At 39.8% G+C, this 25,386-nt stretch overlaps 1 protein-coding gene across 13 annotated transcripts; it reads left to right on the top strand.

Annotated features, from left to right (window-relative positions):
* On the top strand, positions 1 to 24,200 carry LOC117826768 (transcriptional repressor p66 alpha-like). Of its 13 annotated transcripts, none has more exons than XM_034703086.1 (11): positions 1 to 236; positions 13,095 to 13,618; positions 15,392 to 15,524; positions 15,773 to 15,901; positions 18,326 to 18,403; positions 18,499 to 18,618; positions 18,857 to 19,024; positions 20,334 to 20,595; positions 21,098 to 21,483; positions 22,230 to 22,353; positions 22,989 to 24,200. In XM_034703086.1, the coding sequence occupies exons 1-11, from the start codon at positions 30 to 32 to the stop codon at positions 23,126 to 23,128; spliced, it is 2,271 nt and encodes a 756-aa protein (XP_034558977.1). In that variant the 5' UTR covers positions 1 to 29; the 3' UTR covers positions 23,129 to 24,200. The 13 variants fall into 13 exon arrangements, with proteins under 13 accessions (XP_034558977.1, XP_034558972.1, XP_034558976.1 ...); XM_034703081.1 differs by having other exon boundaries at positions 15 to 236; positions 18,836 to 19,024; positions 22,230 to 22,488; XM_034703085.1 differs by having other exon boundaries at positions 15 to 236; positions 18,836 to 19,024.
* The last annotated feature ends 1,186 nt before the right edge of the window (positions 24,201 to 25,386 follow it).

The following is a 25,386-nucleotide window of genomic DNA, read 5'->3' on the forward strand; positions in this document are numbered from 1 at the left end:
ATTACATGATGTGATCCGGTCGCCCTGGTATGCCGAGGTGCGCATGCCCACTGAGAGGACGCAGCGGCTCCATGTGTGTTGAGGCGCATTATTTGGCAACAGACGCGGCAGTGGGGAGGGCCGAAAAAAAGAGGATATCCCCTGGATTTCTAAAAAGCAACGATTTATCGAGGTTAACTGCAGATTTAACACTCCCTGGTCGGCCATCGGCGAAGAAGGGGCAACAAAGCGACCGAGTAAGTTGACAGAGGTGAAGCCGAAGTTTTTTAGTTGGTGGATCTGGGGAGCCTTTTATTCGGAGTCGTCGAGAGAAGCCAGGTCTTCCTCCACCTATCTGTGACGATAAAGAAGCTGATGGGCTGTTGAAAAGTAACACTTCTCCGCAGAGCCAAAGGTTGAGCACCGGGGAGAAGAGGAGGAGGGGAGGGGGGACGCTTACTCAGCCCAAAAAATACCTTATTGTACGTTTCTGACACGTGCCAGTTTGTAACTATGATCCCTGTTCTTGATTTGATGCGGTAGAAGAAGTCCTTCAATGAGGTAAGGATTACAACGTTACATGGCCAGCGGCTCTCCGGCGGCAGCAGGCTCAGTCCGTGGGCCGGTCGATGAAATGTATCCGACTTGGTTTGTCTACTCGGGAGAGGACACAGGTAAACAGTCCCGGGGAGGTTCGGAGAGTCTCACTTTTTTAAAAGGAAGAGGGTTTAAAGTTATTGTCCCATTTTGGGCTGATGCCTGTCCCGCATCGGGGTAGAGGCAGGTCAACGGTTCGGGCTCGGTTCTGACTGTTTGGGTCACGTTCAGGAGAGACGAGGGACTTTTACTACTTTGACTTTGGTTCAGCCGTTGGTCAGATAAGATCCGGTTTCTCTCCAGCTGAAGTGGCTTCGTGTTTTTGTTTGTGCGATGCAGCTAATGCTAACTAATAACGCGGTGTCAATAATGACAAAAAGCCGGCTTTCTGCACATGTAGTGTGGGCTGGCTTTAGTTTTTAAAGGGCTGAGGGTGCTTTGGATGGTGTGCTGGGCGGTGTAACGTTAATGGTGGACGCTTCTGCCAGCTTTAAGCCCCCCTTGGCACCAGTGTTGGTTCTGCTATCTGGTAGCTAATCTTCCTACTTCTCTCTGTGACAACCGTAGTCTTCCTCCTCTTAAAGCTGAACACACACACACTGACACACACCACACACACTGACACACACACACTCCCTCTCCCAGACTAGGCACGCACACACTTCCAGCCACCACAGCCACACGAGTACGGGACAAAGCTGTGGCTCAGGATGTTTTCCCATTAAAACCAGTTAATAATATAATAATGTAAGAATAATTATGCCTCCTGTTATGTTCGTTTCTTAGGGACAACAATAATGTCCCTGGGTCAACTTGACCCCGGAGCATATTTAATGATTCAAAGGTGTCAGAACCCCAAAAAAATCCCAATTTACATTTTTTAAATCTCATTATTAACCCCATTACTATTCATTTAAATCAATATTTAGTACATTGGTATTCTTTAATACTCACCGATCATGGTTCAATGAGGATAATTCACTCGTTTTTTAATGAAAATTCATGTCAAAGCTTTTTTTTATGTCCATTGGAAAGTGATTGCGGTGAAATATGTAACACAGTCGCAAAGAAACATTCAGTATTTGAGACTTCTTACTCCTTTTAGCCTCCACTTTGATTGCAGGGTCAAATTGACCCATGAACAGTATGTGATGTAAACATACAGGGGGGTTGCAAATGTGTGAAATGAACCCTTTTTATTTTACATGTTGTTCAAGCTGATTAAGCCAAGTAGGAGAAGTTTCATAGCAAAAATTACTTTTAACATTTTTTTTTTTAGATTTTTGAACTTTAAAATGGGTCAATTTGACCCGCAACATAACAGGAGAGTTAAACATGAAGGCTGGTGTTTCCTCTGGGTGTGTTGACGTAACCACAAACAGCCTTTCACATTGTGTAGTGAAGGCATTGACTTCTCTTGTGATGTTATTTTTTAAGTAGTTTAGGGCTAAAATGAAATACTTATTTTGATTTACAATTCTAAAGTTTTATCACATCATGTACTGTCAATGGGGATGAACTACTTTCTTATCAAAGTTTATAACATTGGACTTTAGTGCCCATAACAAACTAAAAAGCAAGTAAGTAGTTTTTAACAAATAAAAAGCTTGACGTTGTTACATGACTGAGCTGATATGCTGGATTATTTTGCAGAATGCATGATTTAGAGGTTTTTCTTTTGTATGTGCTGCAACCATGGATCTTATTGATTTTAGCATTCATTTTAGTAATACATTTATTTACACCGTTTACACAAAATTTAAGAAAGTTCTGGTTCATTGCAGATTACTAGTGCATCTATTAAAGCATCTTGTTTTGTCCAGCTACACATTCCATAATTCAAACATTTATATAAAAGTAAAAAAGTGGAGAAGCAAATTTGCCTGGAATTCGACTTAAGCATTTGTTTTTCAGAATGATGACTGATGAACATTTTCTCAATCTACTCTCTATTAGACCTTTATTTTTTTGCAAAGTATGTTTTACAACCTACAGTTTACAGAACTCAAATGCTCTCAGTGTGAACATCCCAGTTCATATAAGATGAAGCAAGTGTGCCTTCACTGTAGAGGGGTAATAGTATGGGGTAACGAGATCTGCTGTTGGGAGACTTTATTGCCTCTTTGTGCTGCTCTGGAATGAACCCTCAGTTGTTCATGAAAACAAAAGCCTTGCAAAGTGTTATTCGCATGTTGACAATATGCGGCATTGTCATTAACCTGCTGTGAAGAAAGGACGTGTTCTTTCATGATAGTGTTGTCTAAAACTGGGTAGAAAAGAGGAGAATGTTTTGACACAAGGGCTGCAGAGCTACCTGTTAGGTTACAACACAAATGGTCTACACACCCCACTGTGACTGTACTCATAGTAATTAAAATTACAGGAGCGAGTGAGTCAGAAAGTGATCCAAAGTTTTATAGAGAGCACTGTTGCAATGATCACACACAAGACTGATCCAGAGTAGTTGTGTAATCAGCCACTGTTCTGGAAAAGGGTTGTCTGCTGGCCACATTTTAGGCTGCTGCACATGATTGCAGGGGTCACAGGGCAGCTGTTTGGTTAGGCCTCATTGACTTCATTAGATATATATAGGCAATTATTTACTGGCAAATTGACATATACTCCCTTTTTTAAAAAGTCTGTATTGTTAGTTGATGAGTTAAAGTTGTTAAGACTTTAAGGTGTTTTAAATAAGCAAGTCTTTTCTTATTCTCCCAGATGCACCCATGTAATTGATGAGAATGTATTACTGGTGTAGCAGTTTTACAAGATAGTGTGTCTGTAGGGTTGCAGTGTATAAATATGTTTTTACAGGTTTAAGGTCCGTCACTGGGTAGATAAAATGCCGAACACATGCTGTACATGCAGCCAGACGTCAGTGATGGTTGAGAGTTAGTCTGCCAGTCTGAATAAAGGGGGGAATTGAGTGACTGACAGTTGACATGATCCATGAGTGACTAGATAAATAACTGCCTACGGGCGGAGAGGAAAGACACTCAGCAGAAAACAAGATAAACTGTAGATTCAGGTGAGTGACACCCTGATAGTGAGAGCAACGTGATACCAGATTAAAGTACAGTATGCATTCTGTGTCGGTGAAATCTAGAACCTCAAGAACGTGCACCCGACGACACGGTAATGCGATGATTGTGATTTAACTACACGGCAGGTGGGGAGGATTGATTAAACGCTTGGCATAACGGTCTGCAACATTATTGCCAATATGACGCGATGTAAAGAAGCAACTGAGATTATATTTGTTATTCAATAAGTTCATGCATTTTTGCACCCTTTAAACCCTTTTGCACTAGAGTTCAACCTTAAGCAGCAGTAGCTATGAATCATTTCTTGCTTTGTTGTGCTATATTTAGTTTGATATTTACCTACAATGAAAATATGTTTTAATTAAAAATTGAACTGTAGATGCAGAGGTTGTTTTTTTAATACAACTTTGAGTTACTTTCAGACAGGGGGCTCCTTTTTTTACACTGTTTATTCATGCTCACTTCCTTGTCAGTAAATTTAGGCTATGTAAAGTTTTTCTTTATCTCCCCAAGCCACCAGATCTCAGCTTAGTTTATTTTTCTCACACTCTGTGGACTAGACCTGGTGTGTAATGTGCAGGTGCAGTGGAGCCATCACGCCATTTATGTGATATTACAAATACAACTTCATGATTATAACAGTGGAAACAGTGCAGAAAAATATGTGATACAGGACTCAGCAAGTGAGCTGTTTTTACCTTACACACAGAAATGTCACCCACTCCTACTATGAAGTACTCAACTGCATGCTGGAAAGAAATAATGGAAAACAATGCGTTACGCTTGCAAAGACAACAAACCATACTCCCCCCTGTTGAAGGGTCGTTTACAAATAAGCCTCAAAAAAGTTTTTTTTCTAAAAAATATTTCCAGAATGGTTGCAATGCATATTTTTGTGTCTGGTATAATGTGTTCAAAAAAGTCTTGTTTGAACACATTACGTTTTTTTAAGTGTTTGAATTGGGTTTTTTTTACCCTTTTTTCTTAACTTGAACACCCAAAAAATGTCAGGTGGCACAACCAGGTATTTGTCAAAATATATGTACTTGCCTTCATTTATTATAACTAAAAGTTTTAGGAAGTATCCCTTAGAGTGGTTACAGTGCTTTACACATTTGTATTTTGTGAGTATATTTTTTATTTACAATATATTAGGATTTTTGCATTCTATTGGCAAGATATATAATATAATTTTTACAGTTTTAGGTTGGTTGTACCACCTGACATGGAAAGTGTTACCTATAAGTTGATAAAAGCTGTTCTATTATTATTTAAGAGACATCTACAAACCTTTTAAGTCAGCCATGACAATTAGTAGGGTCCTCTGAATGATTTAATATGTTGAAGTCCATTATAACTACTTACTTTCAAAATAAAAGGTCCATGAGTACGGTGATGCCACCCTGACATTTGAGAAAATGCAAATTGCTGGACAAAAGTTTTTAAATAACCTTAGGTGCATTTAAACAATTGATATTAATGACATTATGTTTATTTCAAAGCTCTTAATTGTAAAATCATGCCATGGTGTTTTAATTTGAATTTATTGTTCTTAAAATATATATTTTCTATAGTGTTTTAAGTCAGTTCACTTGCTCAGACGGTTGCGCCACCTGACATTTTCAGGGTTTGAGATACTAAAAAATAAAATAAATCTTAATATTTGAATGTACTGAAATTGTATTCAAAATAAGCAGGTTTTATAGAATTAATTGATGTATGTCTTAAAAATAACAATTTGTTTCAAAAGAAAATAATGGATTCGGACACAAAAATATGCACGTCATGTCAATGACCCTGAAACAGTTTTTTGTCCACGGTGTGTTGATTTAATTTTAAGAAGTACTCATGATGAATCATTGTTCTGGGAAAAGAAGGATAAAAAAGTGACATTTAAGCACAGCAGTAGTCTTACAAAATTAATGACACGTCACCATGACCAACGCCCCAATGCGCCGCACCATAGCATCTTCACAGTGTCGTTAAATGGAGTTTTAGGATTTCCATCTCATTTGAATATTTATCAGGATTAAATTGTGTAGTGAGATGATTGTACTGTGAAACTCTAAGAACCACACATGTAGACTGAAAGCAGCATCCAACAGAAATAGACTGTGTGGCTCTTTTTTTTCCTGTTATGTGTGTTAGTTAACAGTCAAGTTACTGGTATGTCAAGTTTGTGTCAGAGTAATTTGCTGGCCTGACGTGTTGAGTTTTCTCTGTTTGAGCTGCTTTCTGAGGTTTGGCACTTGCTGCGTGTGATGTGGAGTGTATGGGTTGGTGGGGGTTTGAGGATCCACCGTGCGTGTGTGTGCGTGTGTGTGTAAGGACTCGACAGATATGTGTGTAAAGTGCCATGGAGATGAAATGCGAAACCTGTCAGCCATTCAGATCCCTGTTACAAAGATAGGGTCAATGTCCGTGTAAGGTTTGGAGTGTGTGGAGGGGGGTTGTTCCTGTGTCTTAACTTTTTTTTCCCCAGCATCATTTCACAGCTTTATGCATCAGAACTGCCCCCCGACCCTCTCCCCCTTCTAACCAACACACCCCCTTGCCCCCCCACCCAGGCAGGCACACACACAAACTCACTGTATAATGGCCGTCAGTGTAACGTCTGCTCCAGCACCTGAAGGGTTAAAACCAGCTTCAGCTTCTCTCTCAGTCATACACACACACACACACACACACACACACACTGACAGTCTCACACACACGCACAAGTCGACTGGTTTAAACCGGTTCTCAGGAAAAGTGCTTTGTGTGTCCCACTGAATCCTGGGAAGGGTCATGTCATGTGTGTCTCAGTGATGTCAGAGTATTAAAAAAAACTTGGTCAGCTCTGCGTTGTCAGATAGCTGCTCTGCATGCTCCATTGAGATGCTGTATGTATATTGTAAAGGTACATCATAGATACACTGTGTGCTTTATACTCTCCGCCATCACCATTCTGAAAACAGGAAGGGGAGGGGGCTGAAGCATGTACAGTGTGTGTGTCACTGAGAAGTAGTAGGTTGTAAGGGTTAATTGTAGTCCGTTTTCCTCCCTCAAAAAAACACTCCTTGCTTCCTGTAGTGTGTCGCTGGGCAGACGGAGGGCCTCCACAGACTTGGCAGGACTGGCCTCAATTTTGTAGCATACATGCAGGAGCGTGATCCCGGACATGATAGAGCTGTGTGTCTTCTTGGTGGTCATACAGTATATAGTGTGAAAATAAGTGTATGCCTTTGAATTACACTTGCATTTTCTATTTGAGAGTCTGTGAACTTTGAGTGCAGGTTGTTTCCTGGAGCATGCGTCACAGGCCGCCAAGTGTTTATCTGAAACAATCTCTTAATGACCAAGGTCAATCATATCCTGGTAATGCTCTAACTCTGGATAGTGCGTTGCACATGACAAACCCTGTCATCCACATTCTTTAATGAACCTAGTCATGACTTGTATGACAGGTCTTGTCTTGATCCTTGAAATATGAAGTGCTATGTATCATTTTTACACCTGTGCCGATGAGAATGAACTCTATCTTAACATGGAGGATTGAACATTAGAGTGAGTATTCCATTTCTCCTCTGTTTTACTGAAGTCATTCTTAACTTTTATTTCAGCATAGTGGCAACATTCAGATCATTACCTTTACTTATTTTAACCAGGACCTGCGACTAACTGGGACAGTGATACAAATGAAAACAAAGTCATTGTTGAATTGTTAAGTCACTTTATTTTCTTTAGGGCTGTAAAAGACTTAGAATTTGGTCTGTCACAGCAGATATGGATGTTCAGTATGACGCTTAGCCTACTAGTTCCTGTGTTCATACCAGTATCACATTCAGGTCCTTTATCAGCCCACATGAGCCCTGAGTTTTACTTATGAGACACGTCTATCAATAGCCTTTCTATACAAAGATTCTGTAACAGCCAAGCGGCAACCTCCGGTCTCAAAATATGAAGCCCATGCGGAAGTGTTATAAACTGAAATTCATCGAGAATCTGCTTGAGGCTGGCTGCAGAAACACCGGAAACCACATACACACCAGTTCAAAAAAGACGATCTTTGCAGCATTAATAAACATGTTTACAGCCCGGTTCAAAAAACGGCTTGGCTCTACGTAGCTAATTTCTCTATCGGCACACACTGTACAGGGGGTGAATTTCTTTCTAACGTGACGGATCAGAAGATATTAAGATTAAGAGTTTTTGCCCAAATAAGGACATGACTGACTTGACTCCCGGACGGGAACACATAGCTGTTGGCTAGGAGGCTCAAACTCTACCTCTTTACACTGGACCAACATATGTGTTAATGTTATATGACGCTGTTACATCTTGGCAGCGCTGGATTACACAGGCACTGTTTTGTACATGATACAACAGTCCCCCCCCCCCCCCCCCCCCCCCCCCCACACACACACACACACCACTCTTCTGTTTTACATGGAAGATGAAGCGTTACAGAGACATGTCAGTCCCAACTTTGCAGTGGCCATGTAAGATGAACTAGTGTTACAAGAACAGCTGTCAACAAAACATCAAAACATTTCTAGCTTGCTACTTTCCCAATGTTTCAAGCATTGACTGTATAAAATATGGACGTAGGATCCGTGACGTCACCCATCTGTTTCTGAAGCTGTTTTGAGGCCAATCGCAGCCATATTGCTGCTGTTAAGCGATTGTGACGTAAAGAGGCGGGCTTTGAGCCTCCTAGCCAACAGCTACAGTGTTCCCGCCTGTCAATCAAGTCAGCTGTACCTCTCATTGGTAGACTTGTAATCTTAATATCTTTGAAATTGCCGTGTTAGAAAAAAATTCACCCCCCTCAGTGTGTGCCGATCAAGAAATTAGCTATCCAGACTACACTAGTAGTCATATTGATCCTGCAGTGCCACAAGATTGGTGTCCCAGTGTTTGATTTAACATTGTGTTATAATGTTGTAAGTATGAGAGATAAACACAAAGTGGGAGCATCACATACACCCACAGAGCTTCATGTGTGTGCTTCCCCCCTCCCTGCTAAGACAGCTCACAATGATCCCATTTCGCCTCTATAACACCTCTGTTACTAACTCAGATGCCAGCACAGCGGTGGGATGATGTCCAGCCATTACACCTCTGTGACATTCATAAAGAAGACATTACAGCGGGGCAAATATTGTGCATAATGTTTTCGATCTGCCGTGTACTGCTTTGCTATGTGTGCAGTGATGCAGATTCACAAAAGTGCAAATACCGGTCTCTGGCTGTGCTTTGCTAGAAAAATACTGCTTTTTTTAAAGCTTTTATCTAGAGATAGACCAATATGTTTTTTTCAGTGACCGATACCGATTATAAGTAGTCAAGGAGGCCGATAACCAACATTCAGATGTGCCAACTGATGTCTATTCTACTTTTTTTTACCTCATGTTGTATGTCACACTGTCTGTCTAAAATGTTGAAAATTTTCTACAAATAAAGTTGAAAAAAAAAAAAGGAGGCCAATACCGATATTTGGAGCCGATATATATATCTAGAGTAAACATTTACAGTAAAAGGGAAATTATTGGCGTCAAAATTTTGAATTATACAAACTCCAACACTTAACTTTGTTTAAATGCCTTTAAGCATATATTTATTAAACAGCTTTTCAGATTTGCAACATGTTAAAGGTTTTTTTCTTATCTTAGACAATAGACATCTTTGTTTTTAAGTTCTAACACAAAGTGCAGGGAGCTCCCAGGCTCAGCAGCATGTCTTCTAAAGTTCAATGAAAACTTAAACAAATAAATAGATCTCTAAATTTTCTCCAGTAATTAAGTTTTCCAAAATATCAATATACCTGAAATGTTAATCTTTCACTTATCTTTGTTTTATGGGGGTATTTCAGCTTTTTTGAAGTGGGGCTGCATGAGTTTTACATCACTAGAAATTGTAAACGGATGCTGCTCAGCTCGTCCCCTGCAATGAGAAACTGCAGGGAGAAATGGAACGTATTTTCGTGATTTAGCGAATTTTTAAAGATACCGACCCGAGCACTCACTTCGGTTTTGGTGTATGCTCTACTTGGAGTTACCTTGTGGTGCGGCTGCATCAGAGCCAAAATAACCCCGTTTTTAATTGATCTCTTACCGGCAGTCTGATTTTTAAAAAAGGCTGATGCCGATATGCGTCCAAATGCAGAATATCGGCACTGATAATCGGTCTATCCCTACTTTTATCTTCCTGCCATGTGAGACTCTAACAGAGATGTACCTGATCTTTGTGTGAAGCTGTTTTTTGTTGAGCACTTTGACTTATCAGTTGAAACCATTACCCTGTCAGAAGTATATTATTAACAACACAAAAGTTAAAAGTATATGTTCTCATGTGCTCTATGGGTGATGCTGTATGTTTACAGTGTGGTTATGATAGTATTTGACTGGTGTGTGTGTGTGGGGGAATTTACTGCCCATGTATACTATTTTTGAAAAGTACGATTGACTAACCAGTAGTACACACATTTATTGTTATTGCAGAGGATTATGAAGTCATGGGATCATGACGAATGCATCTTTAAACTCTGATATGGAAAGTGCATTAGAAATGCACACACAACAATGTAATTGGCCATTATCAAACCATAAAAGTAAAGCTGTATTGACCCATGTGGTCTACCATCTCTGTGTCTCCTCTTCCATCTCTGACCTGACAACAAGGGATTCACAGCAGCCAGGGGTTATGGGTTATGCTTGTCTCTAATGGTGCAAATCTGTGACAGGACAAGCAGTTGTATCTCTCAGTATCCACTCCCACAGCTGGCATGGCAACCTCTGAATGGGCTGCATTTGAAAGTAGTGGGTACATCAGACTGTATAGGATCTGTTGCTCCTTGGTGCCTGGCTCAAGGAAAGTGAAATTATCCTCAATCTTGAGTAATAGATTTATATTTTTAAATCATTTCATGAAATACTAAAACACTTGGAGTCCTGGGTTGTTATGAATAGTTTAGCAGAAATCAAGCTCCAGTTCATTTTGGATATCCCTGCTTGTAGTGCTTCTGTCATGCAGATGTCATGTTCTCTGTGGTGTTTGATGTCTCAATGTAGGATTTTTTTCTGAACAAGTCTTTCAAAAAGTTCTTGTTTTTGCAGTGGTTCGGACTGAAATGTGGATAATTAGATGTTTTGGAGTCCCATTTGAGTCACCGTCATCATCATGTGACCTTACTAATCCAACATGTTTTGTCTGGGGGGCATTTTAGTCACCCTGTGCCCCTTACAGTTGATTCAAGGTCAGTTTTGTCTACTTTTGTTTACAACCACACTTTGAGCATAGTGGGTTATTTCAGTTTCCGTGGCTCCGTGCTATATAAAGGAATACTTTCATAAAAGTAACATTCATCCATCCTGTTAATCTAAAAAAGTGTGTTTGAACAGTGTGCCGTGTAACTGTACATTTCTAGATACTGCTATCAACAACATGTTGGTCTTAAGCCGCATGTATTTGCTGATTGGTTTACACATTGACATTGTTAGTTGCTTGCATCTCTTAAGTCAGGAATTAGACAGGAATTATGTCACTGCTGAATCTTGAAATTGAAATCAACAGTCTTTGACATGAGCTTTGTTTAGCTTCACATATTCCAGGTAAAAAGACAGCCAGCTAACTTAAACAAACCTTTTTTTCAGTCATAGTGTTGGTTTGAAAATTGCCGTGTGTATATCCTTGACATCTAACAAATATTCCAATTTGCTCTTAAAACATTTACAAGTCATGAATGCAGCTTTTGCAGCAGAGCTCCATTTATTTTCATGAAAGTTACTCATTGACACGAAAAGAACAAAAAAAAGGATCTCCCTCATAGCGTTTGTATTGTGCGGCCCATAAATCAAGCTCACTAATTTCCTTGAACATTGCCTTCCGAGACAAGTCTCTGATGCACACTCATTATGTCTAGGATATGCCTCTGGATTTGGCCAATACAGGATATTGCTTTCATAGGGCCAATTGATGCTCTTACTTTGGAGTTGATGTACCAATTGGTTTGTGAGGGAATTATACCAAGGTTTCTTTCCATGGCCCAATCTCTCCATCCTGAATCCACACCCTCAGACCCTCATCTGCATCAAAGCTCCAGTGCTTATTCAAAGTTTAGTTGACCATATAACAGTGAGGATGCCCTGAGACCTTAGTGGAGGAAATTGACTTAACCCTCCTGTTATGTGGCGGGTCAAATTTACCCTTTTTAAAGTCTATTTTAGGTAATATATGTCTTCCAAACCAGCTAAATGCAGTATAAACAAATCTGAGCAGCATGTGACAGAAGAGGTGTTGTGATAATTTATCAACACCACTTCATACAAGAAAAAAATTCAAAATTTAAAATATAATAAACAAAAATCTTTGTCATGTAAAACTATTGTTTTTATATTTAGGTCTTTCCAATGTACATTAAAACAAGTTTAAACATTAATTTTAATGAAAAACAAGTGAGTTATCCTCATTAAACCATGATCTGTGAGAATTAAAGAACACCAATGGACCAAATCTTGATTTAAATGGTTAGTAATGGAGTTAATAATGAGATTTTAAAAAAAATGTATTGGGATTTTTTGGGGTTCTTACACTTCTGGATAACTGAATATGGGTCAAATTGTTTTTCAACATAAGCCAGGCAATCAATACTGTCTTGAGAAAAACGGTAAAGTTAGGGCCTGTTTCTACCAACAGCATTTCTGGGTGCTGGCAGTGCCTACAATCACAGTTTCAGATCACTTCTAACAGAAGAAAAGGAAGGAAATCATGTCCTAGCATGAGCAGCACTTTAAGGCCTGAATATTGTACCATCTAAAAAAATGAGTTGGGTGAAGTTCCCCTCCGCCATTGTTTTTGACAAAGTTGATATCAGAAACCCTTCTTGATTTTGATTGACCAGTAAGGGAGATGTGACTTTGATGAGCTTGGCAGTGTTCCAATAGTTGAACTGTTTTTTTACTGAGAGCGCTGAGAGCACAGTGACAAAATCCAGCTGATTCACTTAGCACTTCAATCAAAAAGCTGAAGTGTAATGTTTTTGTATGGAAAATAGGTGCCAATTTTCACACAGGTTCTTACAGTTAACTAAACTTTTTAATTAAAAAGTCATGATTTCTACAGAAGACCAAATTTGCAAACTCTAGTTTGGGTTAGATCAGTGGATGTTGTCATTGAATGTGAAATAATTCCATGTAGAAGACTTAGTTAATTAATTTCTGAATCATCTCCGGGCCAGAACGAGCAGACTGAGGGACAGTTTTATCCACCAGGCTGTCAGGATGCTGAACTCTCTCCCTGTTTTGCCCCCTATGTTTATCTGTTGTCGTCGCGAGGGTCTGAGAGAGAAACGCAATATCAAATCCTCAGTATGTATAGTGCATACTGCAGTTTATTTGACAATAAAGAAGACTTTGACTTTGAAATTTCAGCTTCAACTTTGATCATATTTAAATGTATAACAAAACTGACTGTTTATTTTTCTTTTATCTGCAGGGGATGTCTGAGGAGGTTGTCCGCCAGACACGCAGCCAGAAGAGGGCACTGGTGAAAGAGGTTGCTCCTCAGTCCATGGAACCAACGGATGATGACAACGAAACTAAAAAGCCTAAATTGGACTCAGAAGCTGAACCCACAACACCGACACAAACCAAACCTAATCCTGAAGCAGTACTTGCACAGGACGATGAAAACATGACTCGGGACGAATCAGAATCCGAGAAGGAGCAAAGCCCATCACCGTTATCGTTAGTGTCACCTCTGGCCTCTGAGCCGGTGAAGGATGATCAGATGCAGAACCAGAGACATCAGACAGTTGAACCTGGCTCTGATTATCGGACTGACAGCAGTGACAGAGCCAGCAGGGCGAAGACAGAGCCGGCTATGGATACAAAGAGTCAGGTCCGACTGACGGAGCCTAAAGTTGCCAGTGGCATGCTGGCTGCAGGCGAGGTGAAGGCCACCATCAAAGTGGAAGTTCAGACAGGAGAGCAGCCCGTGGATATGAGCACATCCAGAGGGTGAGAGGCAGTTTGATGTGACAACTGCTAAAAGTACCTGAATCTACAGAAAACTTCATATGCCTAAAAGTTTTCAGGTTTATATGAAACAATGTAAACAACTTGAAAATACTTTTTGAAAATACTGAAGAGAGTGTAAAAGAGCAAACATGTCACTTAATTTAAGTCTTAAAAGACTCAAAATGTTAAAAGTTTGTTTTATGGTTGTTTTGTTTTTGAATTTTGTGTTGAGAGGAACAGGGTGAGAGTTTTTTATCCACAAAGGTAAACTTTTATCTTCCAGTCCACCTCCATTTTCCCCCCACTCACCACCTGAACCCTAAAAACTCCCCTCACACAAAATGAAGCCGTGTGTCACAAACCGGTTCCAGCCGGTTGTTGCCATGGTTTCCACAGTGGAAGGAACGGTGAGGGGAGGGGAAGGGAGGGGGGGGAGTCAGTGTGTCACGTGATGATGACTTGGAGGTCATGTGACTTCTTTGGAAGAGTAGTGATTAATCCACAGGAAGTGATGATGGCGCTAAGCCCTGAAGAGAGACTTGCACACACACACACACACACACACACACACACACACACACACACACACACACACACACACACACACACACACACACACACAAATATAGGGAGGGCTGCTGGGAGAGACTGACCTCATGTTGTCATATGTTGACTTTAACGACTTGATCCGCGTCAGAGAAATACATATCCTGTGTGATCATAAGGAGGAATCGTTTCTAGGGGGACTCTACCTTTTGCTCTTCAGTTTTCCAGTACCACTAGTCAATTAATTTAGGTCATCCACTCTTACACCTAGTCCACAGTTGAACTAGTCGCTTTGCAGGAGAAGCTATACGTGTGCATAATCATGTTGACAGAAGAGTGGCTCCAGCCAAACAACCTCAAAAACTCCCACCATGCTTTAATGTTCTTAGCATCCTTTCATGATGTATGTACATATGCACCTCCCATTTCACCCTTAAACAAAAAAAAAGTCTTACACACCTTCATGCCTTGTTACAACAGGAAATATGTGCCCTTAAACCGCCATTGCATTCTAAATAGAAGACCGTTTCTTAAACTTTAAGTCCCATCTTGCTCCTCCACGATATTTAGGACTGTTCTGCTGTTGGCATTGCATCAACATGAAGAGAGGCTGTGTGGAGAATCTGTGTCTGGACTTGCTTAGATTATATAGGAGTTGATCAAACCACTGTCAAAAACTGTATATCAGGTTGAATATAGACGCTACTAAAGCATGCTAATATTTGACCCATGTGAGGTGTACTTCTCCAACTCACCTTTACAGACATACAATGTTTTATTGTCAACCCCACTGAATCAGGCAGCAGAAAGCTTCTGATCTTTGTTAAGATAACTTTTAAATATATTTTCTAACTCAAGTGAAAATCCAAATATTTTGATAGTACTGACTATTTCTGTATTTGGTTGGAAATGTGTACAAAAATATGCATGGGGCCAATGGAATATATTATTTAGTTTGAAAGGGTTCAGGAAAACCTTAAGTCTTGTATTTGATGTTTCTCATAACGTTCATGCTAAGAGTTTGATTAAGTGAATAGAATATTAATAGTAATATTAGGGGAGATATGAATAATAAGAGTTTGATAATTATTAATTGCTTTTTCTCAACTTTGGTTAATGTGTGTATCCCATTCGTTTTTTAAGTTTTTGATATGTTTCATGATATGCTCTTGTGTCTTATTAATGCTTGATTTATCATACGCTGTGATATAATATGTTTGTGTTCAGGAGTATAAAAAGAGAGAAGCGCCCCCCATCCCCTGAAGATGACGATGTCATCATCCTGTCAGATAATGACTCCCCGAGTCCACCGATGAACGGCTTGAGTCACTTTAAGGAGCTCGACACAGACTTGCTCATGGTGAGACACAATTGCATTTAGTTTAAAATTGTTTATTTTTTAATGCAGATACTCTAAGTTGGTTTCAAAGAGACATGCTAACCTAAAAGATGAACATGAGACAGAAATTAGGTGTTAAAAGCCCCAGTGTTATTATTGACTTATGGACCAGTTTGGGTGTCATCAGTGAATATTGTAGTTAGCATGAATACTTTTTTGTCTTTTGTAATGTGAGTGTTTTAAAACATGTCATGATCTATTGAGTACAGAAGAGCAGTCCAGCTGAGAGGGAGCACATCATAAAGCAGCTGAAGGAGGAGCTGAGACTGGAGGAGGCCAAGCTGGTGCTGCTGAAGAAACTTCGACAGAGCCAGATACAGAGGGACACGGTCCAAAAGGTAACAGTGACCAAGATCAACACAGTGTCACTCAAAGAGTATCGATACACTCTAAAACCCTAAGGTGCATTTCGACCAAGAGTTCCGGGGTCTTTTAGCCCCCAGAACTACTGTCCCTGGAACCAAAAGGTTCCTGTGCCCCCATTGTTGTCTGCATTTCCACCGCAAGCAAGAAAGTACTTACCCCCAAGCAGGGGCATTTCAGGATGGAGATTATCTACCCCTGAAATAAATTTAGACCCTGGATCCTCTGGTTGAAACGCACATAGTTCAGGGGTAAAGTCCCTAGTTCCGGGTTCCTGCGGTCGAAAAACGCCTATATGCATTCGCCTGGTTTCCTTGTTGAATGCACCAAAGAGTCTTTGCAGGTGCAATGCGATACATTCAAAAGTGGTGTGGTCTGCATTTGCCACATTGTCTTGCTAATGCTAATGTTGTTGGTCTACCTACTCTTAGTTTCCATGGAAACTATCACGTGAGGTGACAGACACCATGCCTACATCTTTGCTGTGTCATACGGCGGACATTACAGGCTCTGCTCTCTGATGGTTCCAGTCCTACCTCTCTGATCGGGGTTTCCCTGTTCAGCTAGGTGAATTCACCTCATCCTCAGCACCTCTCAATTCTGGGGTCCCTCAAAGCTCCATCCTTGGGCCGATTCTTTTCTTGCTTAATATGCTGCCATTGGGGTCAATTTTCAAGAAATGTCATATTTCCTTTCACTGTTATGCTGATGATGTTCAGATCTACCTGCCTTTAACTTCGAAATCCAATGATTCTGTTAGAACATTGCTTGACTGCCTGAATGATATCCTGAATGGCCGCAAACTTTTTGCACTTAAATGAAAAAAAAAGGCAGAAGTCATTATGTTTGGGTGTGGTCCAGCAGATTTTCCAACTGGTTTTCTGGGCCCCTTTACACCAAACATCCGGTTATCAGTTAATAATCTCGGTGTAATATTTGATGACAGGCTGAAATTTGATCGTCAGGTTAATTCAGTTGTTATTATTTGAGGATTTTATCAAAAGTAAAGGGGTACCTGCCACAGAGAGATCTTGAGAATGTAATCCATGCTTTTATTAACACACGACTGGATTAGTGCAAATCACTGTATTTTGGCCTGGACCACTCACTCTTGCACTGCCTGCAGCTGGCACAAAACACAGCCTGTCTCCTTACTGGCAAACGTAAGCGTGACCACATATCCCCTGTCCTAGCTTTGCTGCACTGGCTCCCGGTTGCTTTTAGAATAGATTTAAAAATTGTATTGTTTGTCTTTAAAGCTCTTAATGGCCTAGCCTCCCAGTACCTGACTGAGCTTCTCCAGTATCATGTCCCTGCCAGGACATTGAGATCATCTGGTCAGTTGTTATTGACAGACCCCCAAAACGAGGCTTAAAACCAAAGGTGACTGAGCCTTTGTGGCGGCTGCCCCTCAGCTCTGGAACAACCTGCCTCAACATATCCGCTCTGCGGGATCAATTGAGGTTTTTAAATTTTGTCACCTCTTCTGCCTGGCTTTTGATCGAGGTTGAGTGGACATCTGGCAAAATCTTAACTGCATTTTAACTTATCTTATTTATAATTTATAAATGGTGGTTAAATTTATAATTTATAATTTATTATATATTTGCACTATATGTTTATGTATCTTAGTATTGTATCTTTGGCATTGTTTGGGTTATTTTTGTCATTTGTGCTGCTTTTGATCTGTACAGCACTTTGGTCAACTCAGGTAGTTTTAAACGTGCTCTATAAATAAAGTTTGAGTTGAGTTGAGTTGATATGAAACTTTCCTCATTTCAAACATGTGTAAAGTATTTATTGGTTAGAATGTGATATGAACCAAGACATATTTTATCTTGTTTCTGTTTCTCAGTAGGAGGCATGCATTTATTATTTTATCATTATTATTATTATTTTACAACAAGGGCAGGAAGAGGGCAGGACAGTGCCAGTGGCAGGATGGAGAATTGACTACAGTTCAGCATAGTTTATAATAACGCAGCCCTTTGAGGATGAAGGAGACGAGCATAAACCATGTCTAATTTTTCTGTAATTCTCCAGAGAGATGCCAGTCCTTACTTTAGGTTATTCACTTTTCAGATTAACCACAGGCCTGTACAATAACTCTAGACTTCATGATCAAAGACAGTTTTTATTTTATAATTAAACTACTGTCTGTCATCACCCAGGCCCTCTCTCTTTCTTATTCACCAACATGAGTGCTTCTTTATTCTCTCTGTCTCTTTGCTCTTATATTGCATAACATGGTTATTGGAGATTCATACTATAGTCAGGTGTAGTTAGATGTGCTCAAAACTGTCAACCTGTGGTTAAATCTATGCAGGACTCAAATTCACACCATGTGTAAACAGGTTACTTGTTAAAACTTATCCTCCATTTGCTTTTTTTTTCTTCAGTCCTCTGGTCTGTCTGGCTCCTCTGCTCCGCCTCCGTTGATTCGTGGTACAATTACAAGCAATAAAGGCTCCCAGCAGGTGAATCAAACATGCATTTATAAAGTATATCAGTGTGTCAGCTCCTTCTCTCTGTAGACCGAACTGTTTCTGAATTTGTTTGTTTTTCTCACCAGATTATGACAGCAAGGAGTACAGGCACGGTCATACCTCCGCCTTTGGTAAGAGGAGGGCATCTGGTGTCATCCAAACATGGCTCCCACATCATAATGCCACCTCTGGTGAGAGGGGCACAGGTGAGCATGAGGAAATGTTATCAATGTATTTACCATGCCAAGGCATTTGAACAAGAGAGGGAAAAAAAATACTTGAAAAATTAGGAATTATCTCTCTTTTCACCTCTCTCTCTCTCTGTGTGCCCTTTGCCTTGGTGTTTTTGATGCCCCTTCCTTGTCCACCACTACCTATGTCTGTGATGTCCCTCCGTGTCATCCCTCTCATTGTCCTGGTTAGCCCATCTCTGTATCTCCACAGCAGATCCAGGCTCTCCGCCAGCAACAGCAGCAGCAGTTGGCTGCCTCTGGAGGCTCAGGACCCCCTCCTCTGCTGATGGGTCCAAAGACATCGGCCCCTGCAGGCCAGGGCCACAGGGGAATGATCCAGCCAGGTTTCATCAGAGTTGGCAGTAGTGCAAGCACACTGGTCAGTATCTCCAGTAAAAGTTTAAGAAAACAAAAACAAAAAACAAATATGCTTTATCACCAAGGATGAAAAAAAAGAACCACAAAGTACTTCTTATGTGGATGTATTTCTTCTTGGCCTGAATATACTAGTAATTTGTGTCCTGTTAATTTCACGAGCATTAAATTAGAAAAAAATTACTAAATTATTTCATCATTTAAAGCTATATAAAAATGTTTTTTGTCAATATCAAATACTTGATTGTATGTACATCCAATTAACTTAAAGCTGGGGTTGGTAGTCAGATTTAGATACACTTTTTGTCATACTCATTTAAATGATCTTTATGTCCTGATGGCAATCAATACATCATGTGTTCTTAAAAAAGAGTGAAAAAAAGCTGCTATCTCCAGCCAGAGTAAACCTGGGAAAACACCAACCTGCCATCAGGAGCCAAAATATGAAACCAATCAAATCCGGTCCTGCCGTTCTGCCCGCCTCCTCCGCGTACATTTCAAGTTGACGTAGTGCAAAACACAAACTATGTTCTGAGGACTGGTTTTTAATCAGTCACGGTTATATGGTCTCGAATCAGCGATTTTGAGGAGCTCCGAGGGGAGGGGGGGAGGGGTTAGACAGAGTCCTGAGGAAATGCTACATTCAAAATCGTGCTAGTTTTCCGTGACTACCAACCCTAGCTTTAAGTTCAGTTAAAAGGCTTTCAGGTCAGTACATGAAACATATCAGTTGAATAAATAACACAAAATAACCATTTAATATATTCCTACAATAATAATAATAATAATAGTTTCATTGCATTGCATTCGAAATGCAGGTTAGCTCGTAGTGTCACACTATTAGGTTATAATCATGGCAGGTGTAACGTCAGCTGTACTGACCGTTTATTTGTCGTCGTTAAATGTATTTCGTTCTCACAGTTTGCTGCATTGTGTTCAAATTGGTAGCCCAAAAATGGTATTAGCTGAATGAAAGAAACCTTATTACAACATAGTTACATTACGTGTTTAATTGGTACAAGCTAATGTTAGCATTTAAATAAGGTCTAACGTTAGCTAGACACCGTCAAGCTACTTTGCGTCTCGTTCACGATCTTACCTTTTTCTCAATATGACACAGTTACCTACTGTATAACCTACTTTTTACAGAGATCTGGCGGACCACACCTGAAGGTAGCTTAATGTTGCGAAAAATAAGTTGACTCTGAATGTAACTCGTGTTAAACAAACCTATGCGTCCCACAAACAAATCCAATTAATTTGATCTGATGAACACCTGTCTTACTCTTTCCTGTCTTTGCTTGTTTTCAAAGGGCTCGCCATCAAGCTTAAAGGGCTCTTCCTCAGGAAGCACCGGCCTGTCTATGGTTAGTATGAATGACTCTCCAGCCAGTCGCCAAGCAGCAGCTAAACTTGCCCTGCGTAAACAACTGGAGAAGACCCTTCTGGAGATACCCCCTCCTAAACCGCCTGCCCCAGAGTTTAACTTCCTACCCTCTGCAGCCAATAATGAGTTCATCTACCTGGTGGGATTGGAGGAAGTGGTACAGAATCTGCTGGACACCATCCACAGAGGTGTGTGGAACTTCATTGATGTCTTTTTGTTGTTGTTGTTGTTGTACAGATTAATAGGTTATTAATCAGTTGATCAAAGGTAAATAACTGACTTTTGTTTTTCTTGAAAATAATGTACAACATTCTTTGATTACAGCTGTTGAATTGAGAAGATTGGCTGCCTTTATTTATGATATTGAACATAATATTAATTGTTTTTCCTGTTGGTTGTACTAACAAGCCACTTTGTGTCACGCTATTGGACTTTCAGAAACAGAGATGTGTATTTTTAGGGTATAGACAATGACATCTTAAGATTGGTTGTTGTTGAAAATAATCTTTAGTTTAACCCTAGATGTTATTCTTGAATGTTTGATTTGTGATTAAAAAAGCTCTGGCAATTAACCTGCCCATTTAAACAAATATGACTTCCCTACTTTCAATCAGGCTCCAAATTTGAAAGTAAGTTTTGAATGTCCATTTGCAATCGGTGTCTCTGTGTTCCCCATCTCTCTTCCTCCAGGAAAGACAGGTGTTTCGGCGTCCAAGCCCAGTGTCAAAGACCCCTATATCTGCACCCAGTGCAACACTGACTTCACTAGCCGCTGGAGGCAGGACAAGACAAAAGGCGGGGCAGTCCTCTGTGAACAATGCATGTCATCCAATCAGAAAAAGGCTTTGAAAGCTGAACATACCAGCAGGCTGAAAGCAGCGTTTGTCAAAGCACTTCAACAAGAGCAGGAAATAGAGCAGCATATTATTCCTCATACATCCTCATCATCATCACTGAAAGCAGAGCAGCTGGTCTCTCAGCAGCTGAAGCAGGCTCACGCTAGAGCGGCCTCCCTCCAGCACCACCACCAGGCCAGCCGGGGTACCAACATTCTTCACCATCACTCCATCAAGCAGGTTGGAATCAGTTATTTTTAGGGCTGTCAAACAAACGTTTTTTTTAATCACAGTTAATTGTTGAATTTCTGTACTGTATTGAGTTGAATCACATTTCAATTGCATTTTTAAAATTCTATTATTTTGAATTTCAAAACAGTTTTAAGTCCAGATTAAGATTGTCAAGCATTTCTTACCAGTTTCTTAATTTCATAATCCAATAAATGCAATGAAATGTTCCTGACATTTAGATTTATTATTCAAATAAATGCTGCACTGCTACACCAGTGTGGTCTGAAACTATGTCTTAGAGGAAGGAGACGGCTTCAGATCAAATAAAGTGTTCATATTTTAAAGAACAACACTGTTACATATCAATAGATATGCAGGAGTGCATGTAGCAAATGTGGATTTAGTTACATCCATAGGTCTGTAGCGATTTCCACACTACAAAATAGTTCTCTGCTGGCTTTTTGTGACGTGATTCCCGGATGACGTCAGTTTGATTAGCTGCACCTGTATGCATGTAAGTGGTAGCTCAAACTTAAAGCAGAACTATTTCTGTTTGACACAGGGTGTATGTTTGACTGGTCAACTGAGCTGTCTGAGAGAATAATAAAATATTGCACCTTTTAAATGTGTAAATATGAAAGTAAAGCAATTAACTTGTTAATTCTGAATGCACTAGTTATTTTATCACTAGAAATGCACTCCCAGGGCCATTGTAGCTGTAACTCTAATCCTCTGTGTCTCACTCCTTCCCTTAGAGCTCCCAGGGCCACCTGTCCCACGGTGTCTCGTCACTAGGGGTGAGGGGCGTCCCCCACTCCTTCTCCTCCTCCTCCCAGCTGCAGAGTGCAGTGGCGGCCGCGGCTTTGGTTAGCCGGCCAGGTAAGCACGCCAATGTTTCCCACCGCTCTGTCCAGAGTTCAAAGGTGAGCAGCAGTGGGATCGGCGGCGGCCGGAATGTCAGCGGAGGTAGTTCCTCATCCACTGCATGGAAGAAGCAGAGCAACAGCAACACAGGTAGACTCACATTAACACCAGCCTGACTCTGACGCCTGACATCTGCTTTATTTCAAATTCCTGTCTGGTGCGAAATCAATTGTAGAACTTACTAGTGCCAACCTTTTTGTAGTCCTTAGGTTTCCTATAAACCATTACAATCTAGTATATTCTCCCACACTACTTTAATGTAAACAGAGACAAGAAAAGACATGTAGGAGAAAATGTTTGTGGCCAAGTCAATCCCACCATCCAGTTCTCTCCCAGCCTATGATCTCAGTCTTCCTGATTGAGTCCCTCCTTTTGGTGCTGAATCGTTTATTCCTCAGTGTCACTGTTATTCATTTGACTACACACCCAATCCTCTGTCCTTGATGTCTGTCTGGGTGTTCTCGGGTGGCTATATGTTCAGTGGCTCTGTCCAATCATGCTGCTTTTTCTCTACAACTGAATATACATCAAACTGATTAAAAGCTGCCCCTTCTATACCTTTGACCTTCTGCTCTGTGTTTTGATCACAGGAGTCACCATGGCCTACGTGAACCCCAGCCTGACAGGTCATAAGACGTCTGCTACTGTTGATGCTCGTCAGAGGGAGTACCTGCTGGACATGATCCCCTCCCGCTCGTCAATCTCACAGACTGCGAACACATGGAAATAATGTCAACTGTAGTCTTCTTTCATTGTTAGTTTTTGTACAGGTTCCCCAACTTTGATAAGTTGGTCAATAGCTACCCCCGGAGGACTGTTAAGCAAATACAATCTCCTAAAGTGAAGAAATGTTTCTTCCTTACATTTGTTATGATTGTTGTTTTAGTTTTCTTATTTCTTGTTGTTTATTTTGGGATTCACTGTTCTCTGGTAATTGTGCAAAAACTTTTTTTAATTTGAGTGGGGCTAAAAAAATCCAATACTTGAAGGGCTTCCCCTGGTGTACCCATGTTCTCCAGACTGGGTGGTTAAATTTTGTGCAAGAGGTTATATCTGCATTGAGTGCTTTGGTATAGTATGAGTACTCTGTTTAAGTCCTTTCTGCCATGATGTGGGTCAAACTGACACATCTTTCTACACTTGAATGGTTATAGTCACGCCCAAGAATTCATATTTAACAAAGTACACATTTGTTATAAGCAAAAAAAAAAACTATTTGTAAAGTTTGAGTTCAACATCCTTGTCATTATGTTAGGCTTTTTTTAAAGTAAGTTATTTTTGATTTTTTTTTTTTTGTTGACTGATTTTTAAGATCACTCAAAATATTGTGGTTTCACAAATTAGTTTACTCTAGCTTTTTCTTTTTCTTGTTCAACAGCATGCCAACTTTGAACCCCTCCATTCATGTTGCACCTTAGCTGAAAAAGCATGGTGTCATTGCTTAATTCATCTGTAATTACCATTTGTAATGAGCTTATTTTATATTGTCAACATTACAAGATTATTTTGAGGGTCAAGTCAATGCTCACAAAATTCAAACTCTGAATTTGTCACACTGGGGCTGGAGATCTTGATTCTGTTTTATTCAACTATAATCCCCGCTATATGCTGAGTATATTTGTTTAGAAAGGAAATCTTACCCAGTTACCAAGACCCTGAAACACAACCGTCATGATCCATATCCTCGCCATATTGCATAATTTCTCTGCTCTTCACTGCATTGTACAAACTTGTGTTTAAGTTTATTTGGTTTACTTTTTTCCTAGCTCCCAATGACATAATAAAAAAATATACATTTTAAACATGTTTTCATTTATTTTGCATGCAGAACAGTGTTTGAAAGACAAATCCTTTTCAATACAACTAAATGGAAAGACTTCTTTAGTGCTCCAGCTTTCTAATGTGATTCTGGGAATCACATGTTGCAGTCACTTACATCTCAGCCATTAAAAAACAGGGCTGTCATATTGCTAGGGGAAGGGAATAAAATACAAAAAAGGATGACAAAGAATTGCTGTACAAGGTCTTGTCTGCACAACAAATTGATGTGTGCCTCACAACCAAAGCACCCACCAACATTAAACATTAAAACAAACTTCCTCTCAGACCAAAAGCCATCTTTTATTCAAATATATATATAAAATAAAATATCATGATAGGGTAGTACACAATCAAAAAATAAAGATATCATATTATCTCCAAAAGATTCAGTCAATATTTCTATCAGTTTCTATCAGATAAAACTCATTCCTTCTCATCATCTGACAGCTCAATACTTTTCAAAAAGGCAGTAAAGGGTCCAAATATCTTTTCAAACACGTCACTTTTTCCTTTTGTAATATATGTCACTTTTTCCAAAGGAAGTGTTACAAGCATTTGTCTAACCCAGTGTGATATACTTGGTCTGTTTAAATTTTTCCAAAATATTGCGATGGATTTTTTGGCGTGCAAAAGACATAAATCTATCATTATCTGGTCATTTTTAGTAAACTTGTGATTATTTGGGTAAAGTCCTAAAATAAAAAGCCTGGTATCCATCAGAATATCTTTTAAAATATTTTTTTCTATCATCTTTTTAATCTCTTCCCAGAACATTTTAATCTTAGTACACTGCCAAACACTAAAATTACAAAAATGGGTACAAAAAAAACTCCATAAATATATTGATTGAAAAAAAGGTCATGTCTGGAAACAGCTGTAGTTGACAAGTGAGACGGAAACTGGAAAGAAAGGTTTGAAGGATCACAAATAATTTTTGAAGAATACCAAAGATTAACTGACAGAAGTACAGACAATAAACCAACCAGAAGGTAAACTGCCCTATATGACTATCTCAACAGCAGCCCTGTGCCTTTGACATTAAACAGTCTGAACCACTGCGTACATATATTGTATACAGTCTATGATCCAAGCTATATTCAAGAGAGCTATGTTTTGATAAGCCAGAGAAATGATTGCTCCCTTTCATTAAAAAAAAGTCAGTCCCAA

Source organism: Notolabrus celidotus, chromosome 15 (genome assembly GCF_009762535.1).
Source record: "Notolabrus celidotus isolate fNotCel1 chromosome 15, fNotCel1.pri, whole genome shotgun sequence".
NCBI classification, from domain to species: Eukaryota; Metazoa; Chordata; class Actinopteri; order Labriformes; family Labridae; genus Notolabrus; species Notolabrus celidotus.